At 36.1% G+C, this 27,840-nt stretch overlaps 1 protein-coding gene across 2 annotated transcripts in view; it reads left to right on the plus strand.

The window, feature by feature from the left end:
* Nucleotides 1-27,840, plus strand: part of LOC113044355 (vang-like protein 1) — a 109,795-nt gene that overhangs the window by 41,991 nt on the left and 39,964 nt on the right. Inside the window, exon 3 of one of the 2 annotated variants that reach the window (XM_026204285.1) lies at nucleotides 6,647-6,776. In XM_026204285.1, coding sequence (XP_026060070.1) covers nucleotides 6,647-6,776 — 130 coding nt within the window. Of the gene's footprint in view, nucleotides 1-6,646; nucleotides 6,777-25,367; nucleotides 25,880-27,840 lie in introns of those variants that run through there. The other variant, XM_026204287.1, reaches the window with a different exon arrangement.

Genomic DNA, 27,840 nt, shown 5'->3' on the forward strand with positions numbered 1-27,840 from the left:
AATAATTAACATTTATAGCAGTCTCTGTGTTCATTGAATATGCAGGACCTGTGCATTGAAGGGATGGAAGTCCTTCTGGTTAGATCATCAGCCTGGGCTGTTGTACTGGTTCGTCAGTCTGTGATGGAACTCAAAGACCTGATGTTGTGGTGTACAGTCTCCGTTGTTTTTCTGCTTCTTCTCAGTCTGGCTTCTGGTTGCTTTCTGCCAGAGTTTTGCATTTCATAATGTTCTTTTCACCCTCAGGAAAAGTCTCAAGTGAAAGATTCACCTTTTCCTGCTTTAATTTCAGTCTTTCTCCTTGCTGAAGTGTGGTCTTCTCTTTCAGGAGGGGAGGGGAACATCCATTAGCCCCTCCCTCTTCTTCTCTCTGTAGCTGTGTTTGCTGCTTTGCCACTTCTCCAGTTCATTGCTTTCCTTTGTCAAGGCACTGTTCCAGAAATCATCTGAAAGTTTAACACTCAAAGACTGCATTAATCAAATGTACCTATGTAACTTCTGACCAAATTGTGTCTGAGCAATCAGCTCTTTTTCTAATTTTCACTTTTCAACCTCTTCTTTCAGTGGTCCCTTAATAAAAACACAATCATCTGGTTGAAAACAGCAGTTCTCTTATTCTATGTTAGTAAAGCAAGTTCTTCATTGCAGGAAAATAGCAAGCATTTTTTCTTCTTTGCAAAATGCAGAAATCAGCTACCTTTATTATCTAAGTATACTGCAATAAAACAAAATAAACCTTCCTTTTTTAACAGTCAGACATGCATATGGTAAAATAAAGACTTCATCATCATCATCTTTCCTTTATAATCGCATACATGATTCAGAATAATCTGGTATTGATGAATTAATGTTTCCTTACCAAAATAAAATAATTCCTATTATTGTAAATAAAATGATTAAATTTAATTCTTTAAGCAACTAGTTCCCTTCCTATTGTAAAATGCTTATGGCTTTTGAATCAAAATGTCTATTAACTTGGTCACCCAATCTTGCTCTCATTCCACATTGCACAAGTTATGTATTTTATTTTTTACATTTACACAAGCCCAATCTCTGAAACTCTGTAATGGATTAAATTTCATACTGTGTCCCAGGGATAACAAGATACAAATTTTAGATGTCTTCACATATTAGATATAGAGTTTTAAGCGCGTGCATCTTTTAAATTCATCTATTAATATATGTTATTAAATAATAAATGCATATCTTATTTTAATTAATTTATTATTTTTTCTATATTCCACCATATCTGCCATCTCTATATTAGTCCATTTCTTGGAACATTTGTATTTATTTTTCTCTAAAACAACCTTCATACAGTTAACTTTATTGTTTTAGGGCTCCTGCACTTATCCTTTCTCAACACCAGCCACGCCCGTCTCTGTATCCTAATCACTCTCAAGTGATGGTCCAGGAGGGGAGAGCACCTCTTGCTCCACCCATGTAATACAACTTTAATGTGGAAACTTCCTCCCTTGCTCTCACTCCCACTGCACTGAGCTCAGAAAATTTTCTCCCCTTTCACACAGACATCCAAAATGCAAAAATCTATTATAGATCTTGGTTCAAACTTTATTGATACTATTTTCCTATACTCATCCACACTTTCTGCACTCTTTATTGAGCCAGAGTGCTTATTCTTGCATACTTTTTCCCTTTATCTAAGGGATAATCAGTCATTAATTGTCCTTTTATTATCAAGGCTCATCATACATTCATCCCTCTCAAGTGGATACTAGTTGCGTCCAACTCCACCCAGCCACCCTGAAGTGATGGTCCAAGAATGGTGCGCAACTTTTACCCACCCAACACAGAATTTATTTGTTCATACATTCATTCGTCCGGACACAGATACATCCACACAACAAAACACAGCTCTACCTAGAGCTCCTTAAGGGCCCACCTATTCTGTCCTTCGAGAATTTCACTTATACTTTCTCAAAGCGGTATCCGTGGGACTTTTCCTCGCAATTCCTTAACTAATCTGCTTATCCGTTTATCACTGTCCTTACTTGGCACAGCTATCCAATAAACACAGACCATTGCATACAATGTCTTTTTGCCTACCCCATCTTTGTTTTACATCAAGGCTGCCTTCCAAGGATTTCGTATTAATAAACCAAATATGTGCATGCAGTTATTTCTTCTGGAGTAAAACACCTTTTTCAATTTAGTTATCCTATTATTTTTCTAAATTTGGAAGAGCAGATTTTAAGTGTCCTTACCACTCAGAACTGACCAGTCAACAACACACACTAATTATATAAGCAGAAATGCTTACCTTACTCTATGGTGGCCACCACTGTGTGTGTTGCTCATCAGTCAGCTCAAAAGCAGTCGCCAACTCTGCTCCTTTCCAGTCCCATCTGGGGTGCCAAATCTGTGGTGTATTTTGCCGGTTCTCCAAAGAATCGAACTCAGTCAGGGTTTTTTCTCTCAGAAGAAAATACTTTATTTTAAGCAAAACAAAGCCGAGAGGTCCTTTCAAGGATATCGCCGCGAGCGAGACAACAGTCACAAACCTACCCAGAATCAGCTCCAGATCTCTGGAAACCATGCTAAACCATTGCAGAACCCTGAATACATTTCATGGTTTGTGATGTAAGAACATTTCATGACGTCTCACACAACTGTAAATTTATGGCTACTGTGGTTTAATTATAAACGCTATCATAAACTCATATTTACCATAGTAAAATAATTTTCTTGGCCTCTTTATTATTTTATACTGTAAAAACTTCAACCACATTGGTTGAAAATGAATAAAGGTTGAAATATTATATTAGAAGTTGTACTTATATTTTTTTTTTGTAAAGTTATACAAAGGATTCATTAGCTAATTAAAAAAAGAGCATTAGATTAATAATTTATTGTAATACAAATAATTGTTAGATTAGTCGACTAATCGAAAAAATAATCGTTAGATTAGTCGACAGAAAAAATATTCGTTAGTTGCAGCTCTAATTTAAAGCAATAAAGAGGTCATAAAATCAATTAAATGATTTCATCAAATGAAAAAAATATGCCACTTTATGACACAATAGTGGGGCTAAACAACGCCTCCTTCGAAGATCAACACCTGCTTCTACATCACTGCCTGTTTTGGCCCCACAAACCAATTTTTTTTTTTTTTTTTTACTTTCACTTTCTCTATAGCAGTGTTGGGGAAGTTACTCAAAAAATTTAATTAGTTACTGGTAAACATGTCTAATTAATTTAAATAATAACACTTATACATTTTCACTGCAATTTATTAAGTTTAACAAAAATTACATGTTTAGGGCCCTATGAAATGTTTTATTTTTTCTTCACCATATGTTTTATTTTTTTGTTGCATGTTATTATTTAAATGCATGAAAACAACTTAATTTATTAATTTTTTTCTTAAAATAGCCTTATGAAATGTTTTTTCCCCTCAGAAATTCTGTTGTGTATTTACATTTTTCTGGTTATCAAATGAAGGCATAAAACGTTCATTTGGATTTTCTTTTAAAGATAAATTGCATTTCTTTTTTCTTCTGAGAAATATATTTTCAATTGGAGTATGAACAATAAACACAAACTATGCAGCATATTGTAAAAACAATTGCTCATTGTCTTCAACAATACAGTGCAAAAACAGTGCAAATGATTCACAAACTACACACAAAATGAGAATATGTAGAAAGTTGACATGTGCTTTTGAAAGACTTTGGACAGGCATGAGAGGTGTTGGAAAACATCAGCTTGGAGGTAAACTGCTGCCACAAATCTGTATGTAGCACAGAATGTGTAAAGGCCCTTTGCCCCTGGACATCTTCTCACCTCTGCCTCCTCTGCCTCAAATTACTATTACCTTTATTTTCAAATCACTGACACCCAGGGTGGCGGATGCTGCTTTGAGTGTTGCAGTACGATTTGCACTGTTTCTAAAATATAAATTAAGTTCTTGGAGGTAGTCCCTGAAAGTGGCCATGTACCTTATATAATTTGATGAATCCTTGCAGGCAAGGGCCAATCTGTGGGCAGCACAAGCTACAGACACGATCTTTGGAAAACTGTCTTTAAGTTGCTTTGCAACTCCATTCACACGACCGGAATATAAATAAAATAATTTAGCGAAAATCATGGGATACAAAAAATAAAACAATCTCACATGAGCATCAAATAATTACCTGTCATAACGGCTGCCCCGTCAGTCCCAAGTCCATATAGCTTTTCTGTTGGGAGGTCTTTCTTCAAGATAACATTCTTGACAGCTACGACAATAGTGTCTGCTTTGCCATCAGCAATAGGGACCAAATCCAGGATGTGATTAAACACAAGTCCCTCTTTATCTATGGATCTGAGAGAAAGCATAGGCAAGTAGAATTCACAGTTCATTAACAGCACCCAGAATTTATGGGATTTACATCAAACAAAATAAATGTTCCCATACCGGACATGCAAGTCAAGTTGCCTGCCAACTGACACATCTGTCTTCCAGGCTAATTCCCCGTGATGATTTAATTTTAGTGAGAATTGGCTCCTCTATGACCTCTGCTAAGGCCTCAAGCATGTCGTCAATAATACGATGAGACCTAGTTATTCCTCCTGTCAATCTTGACATTGGGAAAAGGGAAAAAAAAGGACTGTAATTTTTATTTATTAATGTAAAGATTAAATGTAATCTTAAGTAATGCCTAGGTGACCTTTACCTTTAATTTCCTGAAGTAGTCGCACCCTAGAATCTCAGCAAGGCTGAAAAGTTTTGGATAATTTGTGTGGTGGGCTAGTTAATTTTTTACGAGCCAGTAAAGGCACTTGAACCCACCAGTGACTGCCTCATGCTCCAAAACAATAGTGGGCTCAAACGAGTTTATGACTGAGATGGCTGTGACAAAATTATTATAAAACTATTTGAAAACTAAAAGTTTATACTTGTTTTTGAAATTGGAACCTACCAGAGGCAAAAGATGCCTGGCATCTGATACTGTCCTGGTGGTGCTCCATAGTGATGTGACGTTCCAAGTAGTCTTTTCTGTATATAATGGCTCCAACCTCAACAAAAGCCCTATTTGCGCGGCCTGTCTTAGGCGCAGGCTTGTGTTGTCTGCATAGTCGACAAAACATTTCTAAAAAAACAAACACAGCAAAGAATTAAAAATTAATAAAATAATGAAATAAAAATATTATTTTCATTATTGTTTCATGATTACACAAATTATGCAGTTTTTAAATTTACCATGCTGTGTGAGGTACATTACAGCCAACTCTTAAATTGAGGCATCTTTAGCCACTCTGGATCAAATCCAGTGCCTCTGTACTTGCTGCTTGTGCTTGCTGTCCTGTCTACAAGTCACAGACAAATAGAAATGGGACTGCTCTTCCTGAAAAATCAGCTTTTCTGACCTGACCCTGCTTCTACACCTCCCTGTGTTTGCTGTTATCCTCACCTGTTGCTTCAGCCCTACCTAGCTCACCCACAGCAGCAGCATGTTGGCTCCAGTCCTCCTCTCCTACATCTCTACAGCTAACGTTCCCTGCGCCTCTCTTCCTGCTTCAGCAGTGCTGAAAGAAGCCTGGAAATTAAAAAAATGAATTAACCAAATAGCTTATCACAAAGGTCGGAATAATGATCTTCTACATGTGTTTCTCTGCTGTGCTATTACCTCTGGTCCAGACTGTATTTGCTTCTCTGGACGAGCCTTTTTAAATCGTTTAAAATATTTTTCAATATTCATCTGGATTGAGGGAGCAAACAGTCTGCGTTTTGATTAAATACTTAAACAATAACGTTATGTAGTAAGGGCAGTCAATATTAACAGCTTACAGCGAGTTAACATTATGTATAACTTACATGGTGGAAATATTTTGCAAAACTGCTATGAAAACAGTTTTTGCACATTTACAGTCAATTGACTTAGCACGGTGTGTTTGAACAGATTACAAGACTTCTTTAATTCATAAAAGACAAAATAATTAGAGGAATAACGTTACTGGATTCTAAACCTTAAAGAAATGCCACAATCAAGACCTCGGAGCAGAAATGAGCGAGAAAATACCTCATATGTGCCGCTCACAGTATAAGGGTCTTTCCTTGTCATTAATTAACACGCTTAGGCCTAACTAACGTCTCTTTACATTAATATTAATTAATAATAATGTCTAGTGCGGTGGCTGTGATATATATATATATATATATATATATATATATGTGATATATATATATGATATATATCTGTGATATATATATATCTATATATATATATCTGTGTATATATATATCTGTGATATATCTGTGATATAAGGAATCATTGGCCCCATCGGATGAGGATGGATATCTGACCTTAAAGCCGGCATCACATGGCAGTGCATTATGAAAAGAGTGTGTTTACTGAACACTTGGTAACCTCATGATTTTATTTATTTATTTATTTTTGGTAGATGGCATAGCTGTCCGATTGGGTATGCATGTTCTTTTTACACTTGGTCACATTAATTTGTCTACTCCAAATTCTGTCCACTTTATATAACAGAATACACTTCCGTGACAGATCTAGCCAATGAGTGCAATGTCATTTTGGATGAATAACTCATGAGAGGAAAATTTATCTCCTTTACGTACTACTTTGTCTCTATCAGAAGGACCTATATCTAACTTCACTGTTGTGCCCATGTTTCTCAGAGAGCGTAGCCGGGACCGCCACAAATCCCGCATTAAGGAGAGCAGTCGCTCGGAGAAGTCTGTCACTATCAACGCTCCCCCAGCAGAGCCATTGTTAGGAGACCAGTCAGTGCGAGGAGAAGAGGTTCAGGTGAGAGAGGTTTTCTGTCATTTATAGGACTATATGGTGTGAATCATGAGTTAACTTAAATTTTTAATTAGTGATAACTTTAATATTATTAATACATTTAATAAAACATTAATTAAAAGTTTAATCTTTTTTTATTTATGAATACTGATAAATATGTGATTTTTCTTTTTACTTAATGCAAAGATGTGCTGTGGTGTTCTTAAAAGAAAATGTAAATTCCTTAAACTTTGTTTTTCAATCCAATGTTCTGGAAGTAAATGCACCAATTACATGAATGATTAAGACAATTGTGAGTAATGTTCACGAAAATAATTTGTTGTATTTGTTCGTTTTCTTTTTCGTCGTCGTCTTCTGCTGCTGCTGCTTTTGAGTCTATGGCATCCCACAGAACCACATGTGGGAAAGTAATGAAATTTGGCACATGGATAGAGGACAGTCTCATTAACCATAGCAAGTTTGGAGTCTCTAACTCAATGTCTAGCGGTGTGACAATACACTTAGCTCATGAGACAGTAGTCGATATTGGGTTCACAAGAATGAGACAAGACAATATTTTAACAATATTTTCTATCATGAAGTGACCGGTCTATGACTGGTCTTAGACTATTTATGACTGGGGTGCTCTGATTGAACGGCTACCAATCATTGTCGGCTGATAATCACATTGGGTTTTTTGATCTGCGGTCTCTAAAAAGGCTGATCTCAAGAAAACGATGATGCTGATGATGCTGCCATGAAAGGTTTGAAGGTGCTGAGGGTGAGGTACATAATACACATAATGCCGGGTTCACATTACTCCGTTTGCAGTGCATATGTGATGTGTATTTTTTCTTCTTTTCTTGACTTTTATAGAATTTTTGTTTATTACCAGTGTTGGGGGTAACACATTAAAAGTAATGGGAGTTAAGTAATCAGATTACATTTTTCAAATAATTAATAAAGTAACGCATTACTTTTTAATTCATAAGAAAATATCTGAGTTACTTTTTAAAAAAAGTGACATTTATTTACTGACAAGTCTCCTGTCCCCATATTGGGAGAAATCAGAAGTACAGAGGCGTTGTGTGTGCTGACTGAACATGTAGTTCTTGACTAATTGTGAATATGCATTAATTCATCCCACTCAAAAAAAATCCGATTTAGTTTAATCAAAATTAATTAAAACAGTCAAATGCAATCTCAGAATATGACACTAACCTGCAATAATTAAATATGTTAAATAACACGTGTCTAATCACATTTTATTAACTAATGTCTTTGCTGATGACCTTAAATGATCAAGTTTTTTTAGTACCACTTCGGTTAAGGTTTCAAGTAGGGCTGTGCGATATGGACAAAAAAAAAACCTATCACGATTTTTTGATCAATTTTGCGATTTCGATTTTAATCACGATTTTGACTCAGAAAGACATGTTTTACAGTCATAAAGGCATTAAGTATAAATTTTAAACATATTTCCAAAAGAAAACCAATGAGAGCTTTATCAAATGTCTCTAGAACAGACATAAGGCAAAATAATCACTAAGTAATGATGTCAAACAAAATGTCTAGACATATGGAAAAATAAATAAATAAATAAAACCATGTTCAAGGATTTTTTTTTTTCTTTTTTTTTTTTTTTTGCCATGCATTGGTCCTAGAGCTCACTGTAGCGGTGCCTCAGGTGTTCTATGTTTTGCCCGAGTGGCAACCTCGCGCTCTCACTCGTGAAGCCAATAAGGAAGTGACTAAAACTGCAATTCATCGACTGGCTGCTTGAGGCTGGCTGCAGAAGAGAGTAAGTCCCATAGACTCCCCATGTTAAAATGCCCAACTTTACAGCAGAAAAAAACATGTTTACAGCCAGTTTCAAAAAATTATTTTGGTCTATATTGCTAATTTTGCCCTTCATGACAACTGTGAGTGGGGTGGATTTTTTTATAACTCATCCGTTTAAATTATATTAATCCTTAAAGTTCTGCATAATTAAGGCCATGGCCACTTGAGTGACAGGTGGATTGCCGCTGCTGACAATGCCGTCACACTAGGTGGAGTGTGGTTTCAGCAATCAGCTCCCGCCTTTTTGCCCATTTTCGATTATCCAGGAGAGTCGTGCGGTGACGCACTGCCAAGATGGCGACGGCCCGCTCTGCACACTTTAGGCTTCAAAACCGCTATTGAGGAGTCTATGGGTGACGTCAAGGACACTACGTCCATATTTTTTTACAGTCTATGGTTTTGCCCAATATATTTATTGCCCAAGGGTCAGACATACTCCATCTGCAGTGCATATACAGTAAGTTATGTGTACGCGGTTCAGAAGCAGCAACGAGAGCGCATTATTGTATCGCGAAAGCACATTAAAATAATATGCGAATCTATCCACTCGCACCAGTGATGCGCGGGTCAATGTATTAATAACCCGCACCTTACCGACTTTTTCAACTAACCTGCCTGCAACTCGGACTGCAAAAATAATAAAATTAAAATATTTTACCCGACCCGCATTTTTAAAAAGCATTAAATGCTCATCGTAGCATGATTGGGCCATAGGAACATAGGCAAAACTAACTAGGCAAAAAAATCAAAAAAGAATTATAAAAAAAAATGGTCAGTAAGCTCATAATTTGTACTAAAATAGTCTAGTCTGGCTATGTCTATTTGTATGTTTCTGCAAGGTCAGCAGACATTGAGGCTCGGGTTTGTTCTGAGCTCGTGAGCAGAGAGCGCATTTCTGGATATCCCGATCCGCTCCCTCATTTCGTGTGGTCTCGCTCAACCCATAATGGCCTGCTGGTTCGAAAATATGCAAGGAGTCATTTAATTGTTTAGTAATAAACTGGTGTTTTCTGTGTTTGATGATGGAGACTCGCCATGAACGCCAGAGAGAAATGCACATTTCATATGGATTACATCAGAGAATAGCCCGTTTATTTTGGTTTGAATATTTTCGTTTAAAAGAAGACATTTCAAGCTGTCTGTAATATATAGCCTATATTTCTGAAATCTGTGAGGCACACGCTGAGTTTCGGGTTGGTTCACGAGCAATGCAAGAGATCGTGCCGGCGCCTTATTACATTGTCTGCTAGGCTATATATTTGCTTCTTATTTATTAAAATACGGGCAACTGATTGATAAAATATTGATCAAAATTAAGATACAATTTATACAAAACAAAAATCTTTTAAAAAGAGTTTTCTATCAAACAAAACTTAATGAAGTCGTCAAAATCATGTTTTACCAAAAACAGCGACGTTGCTCCCCATGCGTCATCTTTGCCGCCTCCATCTCTACGTGCAGACTGAGCTTGTGCGTCATCTTCATGCCAGTTATTCAGCCAATAAAGTGTAGGCCTATGTATTTCAAAAATGTGTCTAGTACTAGGGCCCTACCGGCAGCGACCCGAATATCATTAAAAATATTTTTGAATGACTCGTAACCGCGGGCGACCGCAGGCACCCGCTCATTTTGGATCAACCCGCGCATCACTGACTCGCAGGCAGATTACCTTTGCTCTGTTAACAAAACCAGATGCGCATGATCAGATCATTGACTGTATAAGGATCGGATATATGCTGCCTTACAACGTGTCTCCTCTCACTCAACCTGTGTCCTGTGCACTCACAACTCTCTCTGTGCTCATGCGCAAGATATTAAATCTTTTCGCACCTTTCTATTTATAACCTTTTCTGTTCTCATCTTTTTACCGCATGCAGTGTGAACGTTCTGTTGCGTTAACATGGGCTGGAAAAAAAGGCTATGCATCACAGACAAAGTGTGTGAACCTGGAGTTAGTCTGCTCTGTTCTCGCGCTCCACTTACAGGTAGGTGCGCTGCATCCTCATTGGTTCAGATAACCTACTGCGGGAGGTCGGGGCTGCAGAAAATCTTCGATTTAGAAATCGTGCACACTCAAATCGCGATTTTATTTCGATTTCAATTAATCGCACAGTCCTAGTTTCAAGTGAACTGTACTATTACCAAAACTTGACAAACTCTGCTGATCACGAATTGCCTGCAAATAATAGTCACTTTCTGCGTCACTGAACAAAACACAAAAGAACCGCTAAATATAAATCAGCATAGCACAACACAGCACATCGGAAAAGGCTGAGCCAGTTCTTCAGCGATGATTATAGATGAGGACTCCTGCCTGTAGCTATATTAAGGCCAAGTCTCATTGCAGTGACAGACGCGAACCAATGTGGAGGAACACTAAATTATAATAAGTCACTTCTCAGCCATTCCATGACGCATCAGGTGCCAGTGCAGCATGTTCAATCAGCGAAAACAGACACCAACAGTGGTAACTTACTGTGACAAAATCCCCCAAAAATTGTCTTTTGCTGTCTGTCAGTGAGTTGTAAATTGGTCTTTACAGAAGGATAAGTACAGCTAGTAGCACAGTCTGTATTTTTTTTTTAATAATTATATTCATATAGTTTGCAGTACATTTACAGCAGTACTACAGTTTAGTATGGAAATTTTCTTTATGCGCAGAATACTCAAATTACCCTTTGCTGAAATGTGTAAACAGTACATCATAGCATGGAATATGTAAAACCCACATCCCACAGTGCAGTATACCCAACTTCCGCTATGTAGAAATGGCTGTTAGTGCCTGGGGAGATGAGAATTATGCCTCCCTTGATAAATGGTGCTTCATCCTGTGTTCCTGCAGACACTGAAGACATGCAGATATAATTTACCCTCTCTTTAGTCCTCCATTCATGTACTTCCCACTGACTGCTCTCTTCTCTTGCAATTCTTCTCCAAATGAATTATTACAAGAGCTTAAAATAACCGTGACATCAATGAATGACTGTCTGTGTCAACAAGCTCCTTCCTGGGTTGGTGACATCACTAACCCTGAAATTTACATAAAGCCAGCACCTGGGAACATGCAACAAGGGGTGAGGCCATGTTATGCTAATTTAGTTAGTTAGTTAGTTAGTTATCCCCTTGGGAAAATTTAGTTTCAGTGTCTTGTTTCAATATGCTGTTCTCACAAAAGACAATACAACATCAATTAGGACAATACAAATTTCACATCAATTAATCGAGAAATACTAATACTGAATGAGACCTGCTCATTAAAGAAAAATGCATGTGATATTAAATATTTTTCACCCTATTTTAAAAAAACACAGGTATCCTAAATCTTCTACCTGAAAGCAAAAGCTCAAACTCATTATACAATGGGTACCTATCGTCAGATATAATTTTTTTAGCTTTACCAAGGCATCTGGTCTGATAAATTTGTTGTAAGCCCATCACAGGGGAATACCAAGTAATTTACTCACAGTACTTAACATTTTCCTAAACATACTCTTTTGTTCCACTGTAACATTCCCGAACCTGGAAATAATACTAAAGGTCAGTACACTTTCAATAAAACAGTTATAAAACACCTTTAACAATGGAGGGCTTTCACTAAATGACACTCTCATCTTTCTAAGGAAATATAGTCTTTGCTGGCCCCCTTTTTGTTCAAAGTAGTGTTGTCAAAAGTAGGGATGCACCGATCATGATTTTTCATGGCCGATTCCGATACCGATTTTTTACAAGCAAATTGGCCGATTCCGATACTGATTTCCGATTTTTTTTTTTTTTTAAGCAACAAACAAGAAAGAAGAAAAGTGTGCATAAACAAGATATTTGGTATTTAATAGGCCAAACTTGCTTTTGGCTATTGAAAACAATAACCGTAACCATCTGAAATTAAAGGCAATTACTTCACAATAAGTAGCCTAGATTCAATACAAACATAGATGGTACAGACATCAGCATTTAGCTTTTGTTTTTGAATTGGGTTGAAACTACATAGAACTGGCCTTAAATATAAATATTAACTGTAACCATGTGAAATTAAAGGCAACAACTGCATAGTTCTACAGTCCAAGCAACACAATCAACACACATTCAATAAGATGCTTCTTAATCGGCATTCAGTATTTTAGTTTTTTAACTTGGTTTTAAATAAACAAAAAGCTCTTTACCAATGAGACTAAATAAAAGTATGCTATATAAATACATTTACCAAAATGTTAAAATCAATTAATGTTGGTGCGAATAAAACAAAGATGCAAAGCGTTTCATTCATTCAATAAAAACAAAAGAAATAGGGTAATGATTCACATCTATATTTTTTTACTTGAGCCAGTGAAAAATAAATAACTTATTGTCTCAAGTAAAAAAAAATATATACATGTGTATCATTACCCTAAAATGTTTTAATTGGATGAATGAAACCCTTTTTTCCAGTGTACTACAGCAGGTGATTTTTCAGTTAAATTAAGTCTAAGTGATATTAAGGTAAAAAAAAAAAAATCATCCTGATGATGATCGCTTCCTGCTATCTGTGCCTCAGACATGAAGCTCTGCATTTCCAGTACTGATCGGATGCCCGTGTCCTTCGCACAGATTTCGAAATACTCTTCCACACAAATGACATAGCGAACGATTACAATGTAGTCTGTGCACGCGAGCGAAATTCCGGAAAAATCGGCCGGGAAAAAGACAAAAAACCGTCCGATTGCCGATCGCATATTTTAAGCAAAAACCGTCCGGTTCCGATTTATGGCCGGTCAACCGGTGCATCCCTAGTCAAAAGACCCGGTACTTCGGTACCAAGTCGGTACTAAAAAAATTAAAATGTGACGGTACCAGGTTTCTTTAAGTACCGGTGGTACTGAGGTCCCGTTCAAACCCGGTTCTTGACGCATACAGCGATATGATTACCACGAAGCAGAAGACGCGGACGGAATCTCAAAATCCAGTCATGAAAATGAAACTTACATTTTAATATGGACAGACACAGAATTTGTCAAAGTTAGCATAAATTAATCAAATCAAATCTCTATATGGACCAGTGTTTTTAAATGTTAAGCCGCAAAAGTTGTTTGAAATCTGAATCCTGCATGTTCTGCGTGTCTCTGTGTGAATGAATGAATGGCAGAGACGTGCGGGTTTGTTTACTACATAGCAACCCTCTACATTGCGAGTACATCACTCCCAAATTCGACTAAATCTTCCATCTGGCTACTAAATGATGTCTAATATTAGCCAATGGCTAATAAATTCTCAGATTTTACTCGCCATTGTGTGAGTTGGAGGCTAAGTATAAGTTTAGCTCAGATATATGTTCACTCGCCGAACACTATCTGAGCGCTTTAAAGTTTCACTCTCAGTCAGGCGATCTGTCAATCAATCAATCAATCACCTTTATTAATATAGTGCTTTAAACAAAATACATTGCGTCAAAGCACTGAACAACATTCATTTGGAAAACAGTGTCTCAATAATGCAAAATGATAGTTAAAGGCAGTTCATCATTGAATTCAGTTATGTCATCTCTGTTCAGTTTAAATAGTGTCTGTTTTTATTTGCAATCAAGTCAATGATATCGCTGTAGATGAAGTGACCCCAACTAAGCAAGCCAGAGGCGACAGCGGCAAGGAACCGAAACTCCATCGGTGACAGAATGGAGAAAAAAACCTTGGGAGAAACCAGGCTCAGTTGGGGGGCCAGTTCTCCTCTGACCAGACGAAACCAGTAGTTCAATTCCAGGCTGCAGCAAAGTCAGATTGTGCAGAAGAATCATCTGTTTCCTGTGGTCTTGTCCTGGTGGTCCTCTGAGACAAGGTCTTTACAGGGGATCTGTATCTGGGGCTCTAGTTGTCCTGGTCTCCGCTGTCTTTCAGGGCAGTAGAGGTCCTTTCTAGGTGCTGATCCACCATCTGGTCTGGATACGTACTGGATCCGGGTGATTGCAGTGACCCTCTGATCTGGATACAGACTGGATCTGGTGGCCACGGTGACCTCGGAACAAGAGAGAAACAGACAAATATTAGCGTAGATGCCATTCTTCTAATGATATAGAAAGTACGGTGTTATGTGAAGTGTTTCCGGTTCCGGTTTACCTAATTAATGCAGCCTAAAAATCCTTTAACGGATTTGGATATTAAAAGCATATTAGTATGTTATGTGTATGCCAGGTTAAAGAGATGGGTCTTTAATCTAGATTTAAACTGCAAGAGTGTGTCTGCCTCCCGAACAATGTTAGGTAGGTTATTCCAGAGTTTAGGCGCCAAATAGGAAAAGGATCTGCCGCCCGCAGTTGATTTAGATATTCTAGGTATTATCAAATTGCCTGAGTTTTGAGAACGTAGAGGACGTAGAGGAGTATAATGTAAAAGGAGCTCATTCAAATACTGAGGTGCTAAACCATTCAGGGCTTTATAAGTAATAAGCAATATTTTAAAATCTATACGATGTTTGATAGGGAGCCAGTGCAGTGTGGACAGGACCGGGCTAATATGGTCATACTTCCTGGTTCTAGTAAGAACTCTTGCTGCTGCATTTTGGACTAGCTGTAGTTTGTTTACCAAGCGTGCAGAACAACCACCCAATAAAGCATTACAATAGTCTAAACTTGAAGTCATAAATGCATGGATTAACATTTCTGCATTTGACATTGAGAGCATAGGCCGTAATTTAGATATATTTTTGAGATGGAAAAATGCAGTTTTACAAATGCTAGAAACGTGGCTTTCTAAGGAAAGATTGCGATCAAGTAGCACACCTAGGTTCCTAACTGATGACGAAGAATTGACAGAGCAATCATCAAGTCTTAGACAGTGTTCTAGGTTATTACAAGCAGAGTTTTTAGGCCCTATGATTAACACCTCTGTTTTTTCTGAATTTAGCTGTAAGAAATTACTCGTCATCCAATTTTTTATATCGACTATGCATTCCATTAGTTTTTCAAATTGGTGTGTTTCACCGGGCTGCGAGGAAATATAGAGCTGCGTATCATCAGCATAACAGTGAAAGCTAACACCATGTTTCCTGATGATATCTCCCAAGGGTAACATATAAAGCGTGAAGAGTAGCGGCCCTAGTACTGAGCCTTGAGGTACTCCATACTGCACTTGTGATCGATATGATACATCTTCATTCACTGCTACGAACTGATGGCGGTCACATAAGTACGATTTAAACCATGCTAATGCACTTCCACTGATGCCAACAAAGTGTTCAAGTCTATGCAAAAGAATGTTGTGGTCAATTGTGTCAAACGCAGCACTAAGATCCAATAAAACTAATAGAGAGATACACCCACGATCAGATGATAAGAGCAGATCATTTGTAACTCTAAGGAGAGCAGTTTCAGTACTATGATACGGTCTAAATCCTGACTGGAAATCCTCACATATACCATTTTTCTCTAAGAAGGAATATAATTGTGAAGATACCACCTTTTCTAGTATCTTGGACAGAAAAGGGAGATTCGAGATTGGTCTATAATTAACAAGTTCTCTGGGGTCAAGTTGTGGTTTTTTTATGAGAGGCTTAATAACAGCCAGTTTGAAAGGTTTTGGGGACATATCCTAATGACAATGAGGAATTAATAATAGTCAGAAGAGGACCTATGACTTCTGGAAGCACCTCTTTTAAGAGCTTAGATGGTATAGGGTCTAACATACATGTTGTTGGTTTAGATGATTTAACAAGTTTATACAATTCTTCCTCTCCTATAGTAGAGAGTGAGTGGAACTGTTCCTCAGGGGGTCTATAGTGCACTGTCTGATGTGATACTGTAGCTGACGGCTGAATGGTTGCAATTTTATCTCTAATAGTATCGATTTTAGAAGTAAAGTAGTTCATAAAGTCATTACTGTTGTGGTGTTGGGAAATGTCAACACTTGTTGAGGCTTTATTTTTCGTTAATTTAGCCACTGTATTGAATAAATACCTGGGGTTATGTTTGTTTTCTTCTAAAAGAGAAGAAAAGTAATCAGATCTAGCAGTTTTTAATGCTTTTCTATAGGATATGCTACTTTCCCGCCAAGCAATACGAAATACCTCTAGTTTTGTTTTCCTCCAGCTGCGCTCCATTTTTCGGGCTGCTCTCTTTAGGGTGCGAGTATGCTCATTATACCATGGTGTCAAACTGTTTTCCTTAACCTTCCTTAAGCGTAAAGGAGCAACTGTATTTAAAGTGCTAGAAAAGAGAGAGTCCATAGTTTCTGTTACATCATCAAGTTGTTCTGAGGTTTTGGATATGCTAAGGAATTCGGATACATCAGGAAGATAACTTAAAAAGCAGTTCATCTCAATGGATGCACAGCGCACCTGTGTTTGATGTACCTTTAGTGTTAAGGCGCACAGATCGCTGTCGCTTTCTCTCACACACACGCACAGACCGAGACAGAGATTTGACGCACTACATTTAAACTATTCTTGGTTGTGTTTTCCTGTAAAAATAGTGGCATATCTTTAAGAATAGCTGGATAAGTTTTCCAATAACGTTAGTGTGTGGAGTTAATGCACAAATGGCAATCTCATTGACTGGCGCTCACCTATTATCGTTCGTTTTGATTTCAGCAAATCAGTTCGAGCAGAAGCACAAAACCTGATTAATATTCATGGATCCAGCAGCTAATTAATCCTTAGTAATCTTTAGTGTGTTTTTATAGTTCTTCTTATTAGAATTCTTATCAGTATTATCTTATCAGTATTCTTGTTAGTTTTTCTCACCTCTTTTTTTTTTCCAGAATCACTGAATGACAAAAAAAAGCACCACCACCATTCCAGTTAAAATGTTCAGTTAAATTGACTAATATGCATTTAAACATAGTTATCAAGTTTACTTTTAATTACTAAAGTTCTAATTATATATCAGTCTGGCGAGTAAACCAAAATATTTAATGGCCAATGGCGATTCAATTGCAGAGGTGTCCGTAGAGGGTTGCATAGACTGAAGCGCGTGACATTTGTAGTAATTTCAGCATCTGCCATCTCAATGAAGACATAAATACATAAACAACATCACCAGAACTGTTCTGAGTCACTTCACAAGCATTTTACCGTTTCATTTGAGTAAAACCAGTGTCAGTTTAAAGGTATTCACGGCAACCAGTCAAAATAAGTTCATTTTTACAAGAAGGCATTGTGCTAGAATTATTGCTATTATTTAGTAGAATGTATGTGATACTGCTACTACTGTTGAAAGAATTTATAAAAATTTTTAAAGAAATAAATCACACAATATTTCTTCCATGTTTTAATTTTAATGGTTGCACTTTATTTTACAGTACGTGTACTAACATGTACTTATAGTGTACTTACAGTGTACTTATCTAAGAAAGTTCTGGTATTTCCAAGTTAACTACATGGGTTAGGGTTAGGTTCAGGGTTAGTACCTAGTTATTACATAGTTATTGTATTTACTATAATAAGTACATAGTATGTACATGGGGAACAGGACTGTAAAATAAAGTGCTACCATTTTAATAGCAAATCCTTTATTTACCAAAAAATAGAATGTGTTCAAATTTCATTAATTAAAAGACAAATACTATTTGATTGAAACTTGTTTACTTTTTTTCATAATTGTATTGTAAAAAAAAAAAAAAACTTTAATAACAATTTTAAACCTGGTACCATCACATTTTCTTTTTTTTAGTACCAACTTGGTACCGAAGTACCGGGTCTTTTGACAACACTAGGGGAACCAATATTCTTGATTTGTTTGTCAGACAATGAGATACCCACAGACACTCATTGAACTCTGTTACTTTTAAATTAAAAAAACACAACATCACTCCATCTTTAGAGAAATCTACAGATAATCTTTTGACCAGAACGGATGGCACAATATTATTATAAGCAGAAGAAATGTCATCAAAGAGAATTTTCACATTATTTTTAGGGCCCTCAAGATGTGAATAAATCATATGTAACTGTTAAAATCTACTCTCTTGTTTGACTGATAAGCAAATTGAAAAGGATCCGGTTAATGCTTAAAGCCAGTGTTTTTTTCCACTATGTACCTTTTAATAAGCCTTTCACAGCATTTAAACACAAGATAGGTTTTAATGCAATTGATTGATAATCACTAAGCTCTAATGGTTTGTTAATTTTAGGAACTATAGTTTTAGGTACTATAGCTGTCATTTTCCATATAATTGGCACTGCAAGCTGGTCAAGTGACTTTTGAATAGCAAAGTGAAAACTGTAGATAATTGCCCCACACACAATTTTAACTGGCCGCAGATATTATCTTGTATATATATTACACTTATGAAACATTTTTCTGACATCAACCTCTTTAATAAGAAATGTATTTGTAGATTGTCAGAACCATTGATTATTTTTTCTTTCTTCTTCTTTTCCCTCAAAACGGGAGAAAAAAAGATTTAACATATTTGCTAATTTAAAATCTCCATCTTTTTCATCATTAATGATCAAATTTGTTTCCCTCTCCTTTTCTCTTATTTGAAACCCTTATCATCTTTACAATTCCTTCCCAGATTTGTTTAGAGTTTCCCTGTGATATATTAGCTTCTATTTATTGTTTATATAAGGTCTTATCTAGCTTAATTTGCTTTTCAATTTATCTTTGATAAATTCTAAATCTAAAATATCACGATTATAATAAGCTACCTTCTTATTTAATAATTGCTTTTATTTCTTTGATACCCACAGCTTATTGTTGGGTAATATTTTATACATTTTTTGTGGTTATAACTGACTCCATACAAAAATGTATATAATCTGAAACCACAATTGTTTGAGTATTGAGATCTAGAGAGTTAAAAGTTTTCCACAAAGTACACTCAACTCTGAGGCCACATAATACTCTCTTCTTTCCAAATCTTAACAGTCTGTACCTGAGGTTTCTTCCTTTCAAAAAGTCTTTTGATATTTAATTCAAAGATTAACAACGTTATCATCATATCCTCCCAGTGGTGGCAGTGTGGAGGCAGAAAAAGCATCTTTAATATTGCCATAATACTTGTCCAATATCTTATTTTTCCTAGTGCAATGGTTCTCATATTGATGATAAGTCCTCAAACTGTTTTTTAAACAATTACAGCAATTATTCAAATCTCCTAAAATAAATTTCGGAGCATCAGGACAAAGAACACATCCGAGACTTTGGCTGATTTTGCAACTGTGGAAACTCCAGAGGAAGGTAAAAGGGTCTTACTGAAACACTCAATAATTCAATATCAGGAGTACAGGGAGATTCTCTCACTACCACTGATCTGCACCAGTTTTCCTTAATAAGCAAGCACACTCCATCACTGCGTAACTTTGCTGTGATATCAGAGTTTCGATCCAATAGTTCGAGAATAGTTTGTTTCCCAGCCTTTTAAATCTCTGCCGAATCCAGCCTCTCTTTCCACCTCTTTGTTTTCTTTTTTTCTGAGTAGCCTCACCTTTTGAAGATATCACAAGTCTATGGACTGTCCATATTTAAACTACCAGTCAAAAGTTTTTGAACCTTAAAAGTCATCTGTTATACAGTAATACGATTTGAGCTCAACATGTTTGTTGCACTGGAGCAAAAATTCCCAGGTGCACCGAATCACACCTCCCGGGCGTTTTCGACACTTAATGCGTTGATTAGATTAATGCTTCAAATCCAAACAATAAGTCCGGTAATCCACTGATATTATTCCATAGTTGCTAAGCATAGGGCCACTCCACTCTACAGACGATTTAAAAATATTCATTAAAAAGCCAATGTACTACAAACACGATATATGCTGCACGTGAAACACAATGCAGGTCGCCACAGCGCAGCGCCCCGGATCTTCGAGAGAAGATCTTTAGAGAAGAGGAAGAATTTTTGTTCCCATGCTGTAAAAACTAGGGGTTCAACAGGGGCATTTTGGGGCATATAACACATCTTAATGGGGCATCATCTATACAATTCTGTTAAAGAATTTTATAGCTGCACTGTAAGTATTGTTTTTATAACTTGTTTTGGATTCACCATCAAAGCATGTCACGCCTCTATATCTGACAGGTGCTGGGGCATGTTGGGCTTATTATATAGAGATCACCATAGGGCTGGGCGATATATCTAAAGATATTATCATGCGATATATCTAAAGATATGATCATATTATCATACTAAATGTTGAAATTAACAATGTTGTAGAAGTGCAGTTTAGTAATAGTAAATGTTAAATAATATAGTTAAATAGTTTAATAAATAGGACATTATTGTAAAGTGTTACAGATTTTTTTTATACACCAATTCAGACGTCTGGTGAGTTCAGTGTTGGACAGGTCAGTTGTTTAAACCATTCATTAAATTGAATCGGTTCAAAGGAATCATTATTTCGCGAATCAGACGTGTATAGCATGTGTTGTGTAATTGTGTCTGCAGTTTAAGATATCGCACAAGATTTGACAACACAGAAAACATGTCATCACAGAATTTTTTTTTTTTCCGACACCATCATGTCAATTGATTTTGATTAATTTGCGCGAGGGAGAGAGCAAGACAGCGCTTGTGCTGTTTGAAGATGGTGAAGGTGAGCGTGCGCGCGCAGCTGGGGCTCTCTCTCTATCTCTCTCTCTCGCGCGCGCTCTCTCTCGCACTCTCTCTCGTGCTCTCTCTCTCTCTCTCTCTCTGCTCGTTCTTATATGTGCTCTGTTACACTGACAGGCCTTAAACTGTGCAATTAATCCGCGAATCATATTCGTCAAGGGCTGGGGAGCAGCTGCCCGTACAGTTAATGAATAACGGATCAACTACGACAGCCTACATCGCACATCCTGCTATGTGACAATCGCGGATTCGTACATAGCGATATCAATGCTTAAACGGCACATCGTGCAGCCCTAACTCTGGGTGATTTAAGGCACATTTCACTAATTTCAGTTTCATAGAAAACATTGTTTACTGATAAACAACAGCAACATCCAAAGTTTCAAATAAATAATCACCTTAAATTGTCAATACTTCACATCACAATCCCATTCATGGAATCATCAGTGTTATTTATAAACAATATATAAAACATTTACACCTTGAAAAACAAATAAATGTGATTCAAATATCTTAGAACTAAATAGTACAATTTAAATTAATGAATTAAATTACAAATGTAATTAAAATGAAAATTTTTAGCTGAACAATTATTTCTGAATAATTTAAACATTTCATTAGGGAAATAAAAAATTCTAAATATTACTCATGTACTGGTTATTGTAATTTGCGTGTTTTTAATGAAATGAATGCGTTTAGTGAGATTTAGTTTTAAATTTAAGTAATTTAATAAAGTTTAAATATTTTTAATGTTTGCTTGAAAGTTTTAGGGTAAACTATCCACCTTCAAATGATTTAACATTTAGCCTATTTTAATAAAACAATTTTTTTTTTTGCCATTGCAGTATTTAAGTTATACAACAAACATATTTACAATCCAACAAATGGAGGCAGTTAAAAGTGCAATCTGGAGGAAATAAAAAAATTTGTAACAACATGCTGTAGCCACTGGATGCCTGTATGACCATATATTTTATACATTCAGAAATAATTGTAAAAATTTAGTTGTATATACTGTGGCTGACTTGTAGATTTTGTATGTCGTTTTATTTTATTTTATTTATGTTATGACAGGCAATTCTGACTGTGAACAGAACAAGTGACAATTTTTACAATCATTTAGTCTTCTCTAATTATACAAGTTTTTTTTTTTCTTTCACATGGCAAGTGGCACAAAAGTCAATACGATCCATCACATTCCAATAAGTAAATATTAATAATAATAATAATCAGTCATATTTTATTTTTGTCACATGAATCTCTGGGTTCTTCTTTAATGTTAACAGATCTTACAATAACCCTTTTTTTTTTTTTTTTTTTTTTTTTTTGTGAGTTCCTCCAGGAACCTCCTGAGCATTTTGAGGTCTTAGTGTGATGAAAGGGTGACTCCAGAACCTCAGAATTGGAAACAGAGTGCTTGAATGATCCCATGAGTTCCTGTATGTTCTGCAAAGACTAATGGTTCCTCCAGGAATCCTATTATGAGAAAAAAAAGAGAGCTTTGATGCACTTGAAATACATTTTTTAATTCCTAGAGACTCAATAGGATTTCTAAGGCAGCTTTTACTTTTTACAGTGTAGATAAAAAAAGCAAACTGGGAGCTTAATGCAAAGGTAATTTCAGACACATTTCAAACATTTACCTCATTATGATCAACCACTATTCGTAAAAATTGTCAAAATAGTTACCTTGTCTTGCATTTTCAAAAGTTATGTTAGCTTCATTGATTATAAAGATAGTGCTCTTTGATTGTGTATATAACCAATTCACAATCTGAAAAAAAAGTATTTCTCACGTTGCTAAATACCAACTGCAAAGGTTCCTGAGTGACAACTGTATTGAAATCCAAGACTGAATCTGAAATGTTCATGTTTTTAGTGGATTTTTGTTAAATGTGAGCCAACATCATCACAGTTAAAAGAACCAAAAACTTAAACTACTCGAGTCTGTGTGCACTGAATTTAATACACAATATGATGATAACGTTTTACAATTTGTGATGAATTACTGAAATAAATGAACTTTTCCACGATATTCTAATTTATTGAGATCCACCTGTATAGGCTATGTTACGTGTCGCACTGTTTTCTTCCCTTGTTTATCTGTAAACTAAATCAAATATATTTCTTATATTCTTGTATGTTTATATGTACTGCTTAATGTAATAATATTTAGTATTTTCACAAGGATTTGTAGTGAAAGGTGAGTAATATTTTCTTTAGGTGGATTTTTTATTTTTTTGTATAACTGTCTGTTCAAAATGTAAAGAAATCAAGCATAGTTGATTTTTGTTTTTTTCATTGTATCGAAATCATATCGAGCCATGACCCCCAAACAGTGACATCTGTGTACCATTCCACCCCATATTACATTGTTATATATTTATAAAATCTGCAGTACATATATACATACAAGGAATACATTGTTGAAATATATTTGATTTAGTTTACAGATAAAAAAGGGGGAAAAAACTGTGACACGTAACGTAGCCTATATACGCTGAGTTTGTTTATTTTTGCGATATACGCACACACACACACATTAGTTTCAGCATTGCCTACTTGACCAGCGCAGCGCATACTTTATCAAAATAAAATACAGTGAAACAAACATCAGCACGCCTGCCTCTGTGTCCCCGTTGGAATGCGACTGAAGTACAAAGCCTATAATTTACATAAATAATAGTTTCTCTTTCAGATACATTATGTTACATCACAAATATGGAAATATTATGGAATATTTGGATTTGTGCTGAGGTAGGATACACAAGCACAAAGCTCCATTTCACAAACAGTTGAATGCACAAGCCTTTAAAGTATACTCCGGTCTGTGAGAGACACATTCAGAGTCAGCAAATGGTCGCTGTCTAGTGGGCTTTGTTTTCAAGTGTGCAACTCATGGCATTCGTTGTTCTTCTGCTGGCGGGTGGTTATCAAACAGCGTTGCATTGCCTCTTCTGGATTGGGTCTGAATTGCATTTATTCATTGTATGTCCTCATCCTCATGGTTCGGTACAAATACATGTATCGTTCCACCCATAATGTTTACATAATTTAATAATATTTGAAAGCTACGTGCTAATGTTTTAATGTAATGAGTTGAGTGAAATGAGTGAAATATGTAATATTGTTTGTGAAATTGCTATAGAAACCTTGGGGGTGAAAAGATATCAGTCAAATAATTTTTTCACTTTGTTTATGGAGTTTTTCTTTTTCACCTAACGAACATAAGGATAATGATAAATGCAGAGCACAAGACTCTGGCTCCATCGTCTTTGAAGCTCCTATGAAATAACAGTATAATGAATAAATATTATTATAAAACACTTTACAATAAGATGTCATTTATTAACATTAATGTACATTACCATGAATGAACAACGAACAATATATTTATTACACAATTTATTAATCTTTGTTAAAGTTAATAAAAATCGAGTCATTCATTGTTCATATGTATCATAATGTATAACCAAATGCTGAAATTAGGATGAACTAAGATTAATAAATGCTTTGGAAACATTTTTCATTATTGTTTGTTATTTATATATGTTATCTAATGTAATAATCTAATATTAACTAATGAACCTTATTGAAGAATGACCGCAAATGAGGCATTAAGTCCATTGGAGTTTAATGTAGCAATGTGGTCGCTCAGTTTTTCAAGATCGGTTTTAATCGTGGAACTGTTAATAGATTTTAAAAAAAGAAATAAAATTATACTATGTACATTGTATTGACCGTATTGATTGCAAATACAAAAACGAGTAAAGAAAATGCAGTACATGTTAATATAATCCCCCTTTACTTAAATATATGAAGATAGAAAAACGCTGTTAACAGGTTAATATAACGTTTCCAATTCTAGTAAAATAATGGCAACTTTGACGAACACAGCTGTGACAGGTGTCAGTGTTAAGGCACAGTACTACCACCTGGGAGCTCAACCAGGTACTGGTGCTGGACTATTTACATGTGGTGTTATCATAAGAGAACTGTTCATTTTAAATATTGGGGTTATTGTTAATACCGGTATATCGTCACACACTAAATTTACACAATATCGATAATTGTTGCTTTTAATACCATGGTTATCGCTAATACCGGTATATCGTGACACCCCTACTACGGTCTTAAACAGTATGTAATATTAGTAATATGATACGTGTAAGAAATAAAATGAGTGAAGAAATTTAAGGGAACATAACAGACAACAGTGATGTGATGAACACTGTGATATAGAAATGTTGTCTAAACATCAACAAAACTTGCAAACAATATTTTCAAAAAAGAAACTGAATGTAACAAAGTATTACAACGGGCGTCTACACAGCCCCTAATTGGTCAATTATTTTATTTGCAGTATCTCCCTGGTGACTGGAATTGTTTATTTAATGGACTGACGACCTCCCTCCTCCTCCTTCCATGCTTCTCTTTCCTCTCCTTGGATATCATGTGACATACCCTCTCCTCATCTCTTGGACACTTCCAAAGCTTTTTATTTAATCTGAGCACACAAGAATGTAACAGCTTAGATTGCATGACGGGTACATTTTTGCAATAAGACAAAAGCAAGTTAGTGAGCAGTGACCGGATTCTGAGTGGAGTGTTTGCTTTACCTGCTGCCTCAGAGAGTTAAAAAAACACAATTGCAAATCTGAGTTACACTGTAATGGCAGAACCGGTGCAGGCTGAGATCAGTATGGAAGAACTGGCATTAAACAGTGAACCTTCAGAACAGCACAGTTCACTGCCTGCACAACCTCGTCAGGTAGGACAACTATTGTTATGTAGCTCTTTAATCTAAGAAGAAATTACGATATTCTGTCCAGGTGTGTGCTATGAAAACTCTCGACTGCTTGAGGTATGCCAACAATTCTTGTTACTTATATAGAGCAGTGTAAGTCACTATTTTTTCTACATTACCCTGACATCAGGTAACCTATGGTGTTAGATAATATTATAAAGTTACAAAGTAGTGAAATGTACATTTATTGGAATTCAATAGAATTATGTGTGTTAGGACAAGCACAAATGTAAGAACGCTACAGGCTATTGCTTCTCTGAACCTGTCGGGGGTACAGCATAAAAGTGATGGAGGACTGCTTGCATAGCTTATTTTTTCTCCTTTAGCTTTGACATATGTAATGGTATAACCTTGAATCATATGAATAATGCATGTCAAAATACATAATGGGTGAATTGTGTGTAGAAACAGACTGTCCTTATTTTTCTTCTTTTTGTGCTATGTATAAGTCAATATTTTCCATTGAGAGTATCTACACCCCCCCCCCCCACTCTCACTCACTCTCTCTCTCCCTCTCTCTTATCCTCCTTTCTTATGCCTCTAAAGTGCACCTTTAGAGGCCTAAGCTTCAAACAGAAAGCCTAAACAGATTGAGGTTCATCACATCCCTTGTGTAGTCCTGATGTTATTCTGTAAATATAGCAGACCTGCCAACATGTACGCATTTTCCGTACTCTGCACGCATTTTGACCCATAAGTACGCTTGTACGATTCGCTGCTCTCTAGGTACGCATTTTGTTGCGTCTCGCTTTTCGCCGATTTCAGTTTCCATGCAATCTATGATGCTGATTCTGCCGCTGATCCACAGCGTTTAAGTGGAGTGAAAAGCTTTCGGCCAATCAGAGCGGTTCATGTTAACCCACCGCCCACCTGCCCCTCATATCCACAAGCTTAGTTGGCAGTTAGAAAAGTGGTGGAATGGCTTGAAATCTAGAAGGATTTAGACAGGCCAGGTGCTGATTAACGTAAGATAAAGGTAACAGTTAGGCTATGTTTAGCCTAATTGAATTTATGGACATTAAAAATGACCTTGACATGACATCATAACAAGCAGTCCAGCTGTGACTAGCTCAGATCAGTTCACGCGTTCATGTAGGCTAACATTTAAGGGTGGCCCTGCCAATAACGCACCTAAAAGATGTCACAAAGAACCGCCAAAAGTAATGATTATGAATATTTTATATTTTATGAATATAATTATTAATAAACAAGTGTTTTCTGTATCAATGTCATGTCGACTGCAAAGATAAAGTTGACGATGCTGTCTCGCGATCTTCGCAGTAGTGAACGCGCCAGTGAAATGCACATTTCATACGGATTAACATTACATAAGCAGAGAGAAGTCTGTTTTCTTTCGTTTTGAAGGGTTCTGTTCAACCCTCTTGAGTCAGTTAATGCGTATACGCGTTATGAGTCATTTTCTCCTGATAACCCCGAAAATAACTTAAATTACGCTTTCAGTTTTGATCGTACAGATAAGAGCAAAATCGAATCTGTAAAGGGTCTACTTTTATTTGTATACAGACATAATAACAACAAAACTTTGTGCACATAAAATAAAGATAACTAACAAGGTGTGCTGTCTGCAGCCTTTGTCTGCTGTGATATTCATTTACAAACACGTCATTAAAATGAACTGTAACTCAGTGAATACTCAATGAATAGACATGAGAGATATATCTATAGAAAGATTGACATGTCTACTTTTACACTAAACAAGTGACGCCGAAAACAAATATTCTGTGATAAAGTAATCCATATGAAAACAACGTGATGTCTTGTCAGTTTTTCACATCTCTCTTCATTATCTTCTAATTCTACCAAGCCCCCGCGCTGAACGCGCTATTCAGATTCTAATGTTAAATAAAGTTTTTATTTTTATTTTACTGTTTGCTTTGCGATGAGAGGAATAAGATATAAGTCAC

This window comes from Carassius auratus, chromosome 26 (assembly GCF_003368295.1).
Source record: "Carassius auratus strain Wakin chromosome 26, ASM336829v1, whole genome shotgun sequence".
NCBI classification, from domain to species: Eukaryota; Metazoa; Chordata; class Actinopteri; order Cypriniformes; family Cyprinidae; genus Carassius; species Carassius auratus.